This window comes from Anarrhichthys ocellatus, unplaced genomic scaffold (assembly GCF_004355925.1).
Source record: "Anarrhichthys ocellatus isolate YVR2014 unplaced genomic scaffold, GSC_Weel_1.0 scaffold7, whole genome shotgun sequence".
Classification (NCBI taxonomy): Eukaryota; Metazoa; Chordata; class Actinopteri; order Perciformes; family Anarhichadidae; genus Anarrhichthys; species Anarrhichthys ocellatus.
Genome location: NW_022280037.1, coordinates 375,712 through 384,242, shown reverse-complemented (window position 1 = coordinate 384,242; position 8,531 = coordinate 375,712). Strand labels below are relative to the sequence as shown.

The window sequence follows — 8,531 nt, the reverse complement described above, 5'->3', positions numbered from 1 at the left end:
GCCATCCAGAGGGGGCTTTATGCAAGCTGGATGAAATATGTAGAGATTTCCTCCGGACTCCTGGCTCAAATATTAATGAGCCTCGCATTAAAGGTTAACCTCTCGGAGGTACAGGCTGGGTGACGTTTGTTTGAACATCAGTTAATGGTTACACATGAGTGTACCGTGGAGCTGGCTGAATGCTTTGAAACGTCAGCTTCCTTCGTTTTTATCTCTGAATGACACCACCATGAATCCAAGGGGAATTTCCCCATATTGTGCTCCGAGAAACTCAAAAGAGATATCTGCGCTGATAAGGAGAATAAAGAACTTAGTGTGAAGAAGATGTGCTTGATCTCCTGTCAGCTGATCCAATTTCCCAGTTCTCTTCTAAATATCACAAGATATGCATAATAAACATTAAATCAGAGAAATTGGCTCATACTTAATCACATAATCTTTGAATGTCAGTCCTCAGGAGCAAAGTTCAGAGAGAGTATTCTTCCCCTTCTTGACTGAGCGTCATCTCCCAGTTCAGACCAGATTCAAGCTGTCCTTGGAAGGATGTTAAGTCCAGCCACAGCCTCGCTCCAGTGGGCCGCTCTGGCAGCTTAACGCCATAATAACCCTGAGAGGCCTCGTTAGAGCCAGATCTTGAAATTAGAAGATAGACGTTAGGTGGAATTGTTTTTATTTGTTTTATATGTAATGAGAGCTTTATTTGGTGTTTATTTAAAAAAAATTAAAAAACATATTTCCTGCATAATTTACACATACATCCAAAGTATTTTTTAAATCACCTGTTTCATAGTTTTACATGCAGCATTAATATTGTGCGAGCAGCAGTGAACAAAGCCCGGCGTATTGTCAATCACAGGAAGTTGTGTCAGCCAGGTGAATGTGTAGCCAGTAACCTGATCTGCTGTTGACAGAACAGGGACAGGTGCTCCAGCAAAACTAATCCATACATGCATGCTAGACACAGGTCATCCATTAAGGTAGATTGATTCAGACTACTCCTCTCCACCATCCCAGGCCTGGCCTTACCTTTGTTGTTGCCATTATAATTGCAGTAATTCAAGATGGCCTGCATTGGAAAAGGAAAGGAATTTTCCCTGTTTGCCCAGCTAATGCTGGTAACATTTTGTCACACAAGGGACGAAAGAACATCTTTGGAAATGATGCCTGAATTTTAAGAAGGGGAATATTAAATAGCTGGGCATCTGAAGTATTGGATACACAAATTGGATATTGGATACTCTACTACTGAAGTTTCTTATAAAAGGGATTCAGTAAATTGGGCAGAGGGAGGTTTGATGGCAGTGGTTACGTGTATGGACTTATTGCGATCGCTTGCATGACCATCTCACATAATAGCCTTGTGTAAGCTAAAAAAAAAAAGCCCAACATATAAACCACAATTCACTTTGATTATTGTGTTATTATCAAGCCCACTCCTGTCAGGCCCCAAATGCCAAATAAAGGTTTACAGGCAGAGGTCTGGACATCTGCTGCCCTCCTATTGGTTGAAAAGCCAGCAGCAGCCTCACCTGTTATCCACAGCCCAGTGCATGGTAAACACCCTCAGCCAGAGCTGCGGGGAAAAGGAGCCCATCTGGTCAGCCACATTAACAACCAGCTCTTTAACAATGGCTTCCAGGAAAAGGGAGAAGGGTACAACAGGCCATATCAGCCAATAAAAACAGGCTATGCATGACATTTAGCGCCTGATGCAGGGCTTAGTGGTATACAGGTTACCTACTGTCCGCACCAGCGCCTGGCAATAAAACAAAAGGCAATCTCACAGAGCCGGGGGGGGGGGGGGGGAAGCCGCCTGTTTCAGCTGTTGATCATAATTTGTGTATAAAGATGCAGAGGGACCATAAAGTTAAGAAGCATGAAGGGAATCATTTTCAGGGTGCTTTCATATAAACATCACACCAGTAAACAGGTGATACCTTTAGTTATGCAAACACTTCTTCTCAACTCTTCATAGCCATCCCCATGGGGGAGTGCCATTGCATCCAGAGGATGAAGGACAGTGACAGCTAATATTCTTTTGTGAAGGTTTATTTTTTTTAATTTTTTGGAGTGATGTAAATAAAAAGAGCATGAAGCCTATTAGATGTAAATAGATCTAGCTGTCTAAGCAGCCACTGGAGAGCAGTAAAGTGGTTATTTGACTAAACAGTGCCATCTTGTGTTTGACTGTTCCAGAAACAGGTGCAAATGATGGAAAACAAACCAAATAGTTGTAATTTTCATTAGAACAACAATATCTGTTGGTATCATTTTCTTGCAGATTATAAAATATTGTATGAATATTGCTCGCTTGAGCCATTTTCTAATTCATTTCCTTCTTTTGCACACTGCTCATCCCTCTAATGTGTCTCTGTGGTGCAGTGCTGCAGGCCAGAACACATTAGTAACCCTCATCCACAAAATGGACTCTAAGAAGTTAGACAATAGGGGCAACTCTGGCTTATTAAATGTTTGATGGGGCTCTATTTTTACAACTGTCTCCACCAAGCAAGCAAAGGATGGAGGCAAAGTCTCCAAATGAGATCTAGTGAATACAAAGAGGGATGTGAAGACGGAAAGGTTTGGGGTGGAGTTTGAACAGCAAGCAATGTGCTCTCTACAGCTGCTGGCACTAATGAGGATAATTACCCCAGTAATAACATTAGCCTATCTGAGGGAATGGAGGGGAAGGACAAGTGGTTGTGCTTTGTGTGAGTGCGCGTTTGGGTGGGTGGGTATATGCGAGCGTGTGTGCGTGCGTGCGTGCGGTTCCTGTATGTGTGAGTGCGTGCATGGCCATGCGTGTGCCTTTCCTACTATCTCACTTGCAGTCTCCCCCTCATTCCCTGAATCTCAATATCTCTTTGTTAGCCCACAATAATTGTATTTGGGCCTCATATCCGCCATATCAGATTCGAGTTTGTACAAGGTAATTAGCAGGGGAAGGGAAGCCTCCACACCAGGAGGACAAATGCCCCCATGACATCATTCTGGCTCCACTCAGGAGGGGAAGGTTGTTATTTTTTTCTTCTTTTCTCTCCCCCGCTTCCTCCTCTTCATCCCTCTTTTCATTCAGCTGTCAAAAGAAGAGCACTGAATAGAGGCAAAAATGTAGTGGCAAGCGAAAGTTGATGACATTGAAAAGGAGGAGAGTTGGGATTTAGAAGATAAAGAAATGAGGAGAGAAAGGGGCGGAAAGTGATTTGAGATGGAGGGCTGTGTTTTCGCCGCAGGCCTGTAATCTCCAATCAGCTTTGACTAACAGACAGCAGGGGAAAGTTCCTCGGCTTTAATGCAGCTTGCCATTCAGAAGGAGCTGCTGTATCCAGCTGGGAGTCGGGGGATGAGGGGAGGATTAACTGGCACTCAGGTGGAGAGAGAAGAAGGGAATCGGATGGAGACCCTGCGGATTGTTGTGCCCTCTCTCACTCTATCCATCTCTTTCTTTTCTCTTATTTAAAGAGTATACTGTACTCTGTGATTTCTGGGTGATGGGTGAAAGCAGGAAGTGAAAGATGCTGCACTCGGGCTGACTTGTATCTGTTTGCAATTTGTATCAATTATGTTGAAGATGAGTCAACAGTCTCTCAAGTGTGCCAGTGTTCAAGGGGTTGTTGTTACTATTCGGTTTTATTACAATTATACAAATTTAGCAAACTCTACACAGCAATTAACAAGAATGATTTATTTTGTGTGCCATGGTACAGTAAGAAGATGAACAGAAGCAGTGAGATGTTTAATCATAATCGACATTGAGAAGTGACCGACAAACATCGTGCCCTTTAATGTAGAATATGTTTGCTGATCCTTTACGGTAGATCCTGTAATCTAATCATATGAAACAGATTTAAATTAATCCCAGGTAATCTCCAGATGCCATCTGTCCATCACCACCGCCCTCCTCTAGGTGATGAAAGTGCCCTTGTTCCTCCTCAGCATGGCCTTTCATCACCTTCACCACTGGACAGCAGATAACAAACATTTTGAGGATGAATATACAGCATCTTTCAAAATAAGTGAATTCATTTAAAAAAAAGAGTTTGCGTGTTCTAAAGAGGTGCTGTGGCGCAAAAAATATAATTCACCATTAACTAGAGTGAACAGTCTACAGAATTATGCTCACACACTCACCCTGTCTTAACACTGTGAACTGTGCTGATGCAGACATTTCTCCCAAGGCATTGTGGGGGATGCAAGAGTAGACCCCTGCGTCAGAGACGTGGAGGCCCTGTATCTGTAGCCAGGTAGACAGTGTAGCGCTGGGGACCACCTCTAAAAAAATGACAGGATTAAATCACAGGAGATTATTTAAATCTATCGAAAGATATTAAATGTATGCATTGGACTTTTTCCTGATACATGATATATACACACATTGTATCACGTGTCAGAAGCCCTTCCATTGTGAATCCAATGCACTCTTTGTTGTGATCATATTGTGAGTTACTGTGTGATTGTCGTCTCACCTTTGGAAAATAGAAAAAACATCCACCAGCTGGATTTTTAATGTGTCTCACGAAAGACACATTAAAAACAGAATGGTCGAAAATCAGAGCAGCAGAGGCAGACCAAGGCCCTGATCACACAGAGCATGGTTTTTATTATTGTTGCTAACCACTAAATGAGTGGTAACGTTAGCTTAACACAAACTATGAACTGTACGCTACCTAATAATTAATAGTACAGTTATAGTACAGTTAAATTAACTAAAACAACTTACCCAAAATCTCAAGAACTGCCTGGATTTGCCTCCAAGCCTTACTATGCGCCTTACTATGCGAGCCTTTGCGCTTGCAGTGTACAGCCTAAGCTACTGTACGCTATACACAATGTGTAAGTATGTTAACAGGCTGACTAGTACTGATTTAACTGAATTTAATGTGTTAAATCAGCGGAATGTCCCTTTAATCAAAAGCATCTTTATCTGTTAAGCAAACTGGGACAAAGACCCTCTGGAACTTGTAACGGTAAAAAATGTTTTAACATGTCCTCAGCATATTTCTCTGTAAGATGTGCAACAGGAAACACCTGCTGTGACCGCAAAAGGTTCCATATGAGACGACAGCAGAAGATACGCTTTCGAGGTGTTAAGAGCAAATATGCAAGACATGGCCCCCTCCTTCTCGTCTCCTTATTGACCTTTCTTACTGTCTCCTTTCTGTTTTGTGAGGGTATAAATTAGAATGTACGGAGATGATTCGGGGGGCATTCTCATCAGACTCTGCAATACGTGTCTGTGAATCTGTTCTCCTTGCTTGCAACGCAATAAATTGACTTTACAACTTTGATCATTCATCAGACTCTGTTTATTTGATATTGATTGAAAACCTTCACTTCCTTCTCCCGAATAGTCATAGAAATATTCCACAACAAACTGAGAATGACAGATCCACAGGACACAGTTGCATAGTAACTGAAGCTCATATCAAACCTGGACAGAAATGTGAGATTCATCTCCTGACAGGAAGTTGTCACTCCCTGTCTTCCTCCAGCCCTGGTTTGGAGGAGGGTAGGCTGAGACCCCACAATCGATGTCGTCCCCCGTGTAGTTGAAGAGGTTTCTGGGGCTTTGGTGTTTACGGGGAGCTGCAGTAGAACAAAAGGAGCACCTCGAAGTTCAAAACTGGGACCCCTAAATTTCCCTCTCAAGAAGACTATTCACATGCACTAAAATCTTGAAAATAATAACAATCCTGCACTGATAACATAAGAAAAGGGTAAAGTAAGCAGAGTGGCAGGACGCTAGTTCAGTGAGCTTAAGGGTTGTGTTGCCCTGGCACAATTTACCCAAAATTAAACTGTAAAATGGTTGCAAACTGAACCAAATGTGCAAGAGAGTGATGGCAGTCTTGGTTGCCTGTGCTGGTCTCTGACAGTCAAACAGTCACATGTTGTTCCTCCTCTGAGTTTTAAATGTTTCTTCTGGCTCCCCTCCTCTGTCCTCTTCTGAATGGTTGGATTAGTTTTCGTAATTATTACCGTGTACCCCTGCTGAAGTATTTTTGACATTTTGTTTACCCCCTTGAGATTTCTTCATCAGCTCCAAGTCTTTTCTAACAAAGAGAGAGCATTTGCAGTGAGTATCCGACTCGTCTCATTTTTATTTCCTCCCAGTTCTGCTGCCTTTCTTCATGTGCCATTGTCTCTGGGCAGTGCATGACGGGCAAACAGGCTGCAGAAATGGCACAGGATCTAAAAACAAATCCTGTTGAATCAGAACTTCATACTAACTTAATGGAAAACGACAGCTGTCTATATGAACATAATGATCACAATATATATTCTACATGCATTATTTAGCATACAAGGATCTGAAGTTAATATAAAACTCTATTTCACCAGCTCTCTATCTAGTGGGGGATTGTGAAATTCCTGCGTTTGGAAACATTATGTGATGATTTCATAATGAAGTGACACAAGCTGTTTGCATTGGGGAGGTTGGCGCCTCTCTGTCTATAAATGAAAAATATGGAGTGTGGGAAAGGAAGGAAATCATTTAATTGAATCTTTTTTTTAAATAATAAGTACATTTAGGCAAGGGGTTATTGTTCACAGAATTAGGAAGGAAGTGTTTGTGCTCACCTTGAATAGTGCGTCGCTAGAATAACAAGGGGCCGGTCAGGACACTTTTGAAGCTTGGTCTTCAGGTGCCCAGAATAAGGAATTAATAATATGATGCATTTTGTGTTGACATGTTCTGATCATTTCCCTCAATCTAATTTAATTAGATATATCAAAAAAAGGATTACACTTCCGATACAACTGCCCCTTATTGTCATTCGCTTATGCGCATGTGCAAACTGTCTGAATGAACCTAAATGCTGTGACTAAATGCACACATATACATATTTAAAAAGTAAAGGTATCTGTAGTTAATATAAGCTGCACTTGCATAAAGGTTTACTGTGGGTGAATGTCTTGGATATTATTTGTTTAGCAACGTGGCACTTTTCCTTTGCCATCCGGTATGAATCAGATTGTACACACAGAGTTGGTGGCTGAGCACAATTACTTCCCTGTGTAAATCATGAATGGTCGGAGGCGTGGCTTTATTAGCGGTGTCTCTGACGTCACGTCACGTGAAAAGCTCACTTTCCACGGCGGAGACTTTAAATACCATGAAGGCACGGATAAGGCATAATGTGAATCCGTTATATTCTTCAAAAATAAACGCCATTTTATGCCAATAATAACACAAGTTTAACGGTGACCGTGGTTATCCGACACGGTGTTATCTCATGTACTAATCATTTAAGAGGTCACGGTTCAAGCTAAAGTGAAACCACTGTTCTGTGGTGCGAATTTAGACACGCGTATGCTTTTATTTTGAAGGAAAAATGCACCGGAAGCTGAGCGCAATCAGGAACTTGACTCTGTTCCACGTCTCACAGGAAGTAAAGAGACGTCTGAAGGAGAGAGGGTCCACTAAATGAACTGACAGATAAACCTTCGTTCTGTCCTCACACACACTTCACCTGCTTCTCCTGACCAGTTTCATCTCGTGACTCTGCCAGGGACGAGAACACACACTTTTACCGGGAAATTCAGTAAGTCTGTCCACTGACATGCTCAGTCATTCCTTTAAATGTGGTCTCATTTCTGACAGGTTGTCAGGGAAGTTGTACCTTTGCTCACTGGCTTAGAGTTAACTTCTTCAGTCTTGATCGTAATTGGCAAAGATGCGGTGGGTTAACTGTTAGGCTACACGGTGACATACTGATATTGGCATTGATATTAAAAACAAATGTCATCGTTTGATATTGATAGGCTAAACATACAGACAGACCATTATTCATATATCTGTTTTCATGGTATAGTATGGCAGAATATAATTATGTAGTGAGGAAAATTAGAGTGTTAGGATTTTTTTTTGAATAGGATGAGTAATAAAAATAGAAGTTGCAGCTTGTTTAGAGTCACTTAAAAGGTGTGCCCTCTCAAAAGATAATAGCTCCCAACAATGAACAGCAGCATGTGCTGACGTATCATCTTGCAGGCACCATCATTGTTTTATTGTGGTTAGACAGGCTTGGCCCGGCCGGCGTGGGACAATATAGGTGGGTCACATATCTGTCAAAGTGGGTCTAGTAAGCTTTTCGGGTGTGGTGTAGAGAGTGTGCACAAGTCATTCTGCTCCTTCTAAAGTTAGGTACCACAGCGTGCCAACTGGAATAATGACAACAGGGTTTTCAATGGACGGTTGACTGTACATGTACTCGGTTGTGTGTTGTGTTTTTGGCAGGTGACAGAATGGCAGGGAAGGTGCTGGTCACAGGTGGAGGAGGCTACATTGGGAGTCACTGCGTGCTGGAGCTCATTGAAGCAGGTTACCAGCCAGTCGTGGTAGATAACTTCAGCAACACTGTCAGAGGTAAGCTCCCTTACTGGAAACACAGGCTGCTGAATAACTTTGTACGTCATCATTAACTTGGCAGTTCCAAGTGGGTTTGTTTGGTACAGTGATACTCGTATCTGATATTGCTTTGTGTGTGTGTGTGTGTGTGTGTGTGTGTGTGTGTGTGTGTGTGTGT

General features: G+C 42.1%; 1 protein-coding gene across 2 annotated transcripts in view; it reads left to right on the top strand.

Annotated features, from left to right (window-relative positions):
* The first annotated feature begins 7,399 nt into the window (after positions 1-7,399).
* Positions 7,400-8,531, top strand: part of gale (UDP-galactose-4-epimerase) — a 4,109-nt gene continuing 2,977 nt past the window's right edge. For both annotated transcript variants that reach the window (XM_031847992.1, XM_031847991.1), the window contains exons 1-2: positions 7,400-7,547; positions 8,243-8,371. In XM_031847992.1, the coding sequence (XP_031703852.1) occupies positions 8,251-8,371 (121 nt within the window). In that variant the 5' untranslated portion in view covers positions 7,400-7,547; positions 8,243-8,250. The remainder of the gene's footprint in view (positions 7,548-8,242; positions 8,372-8,531) is intronic.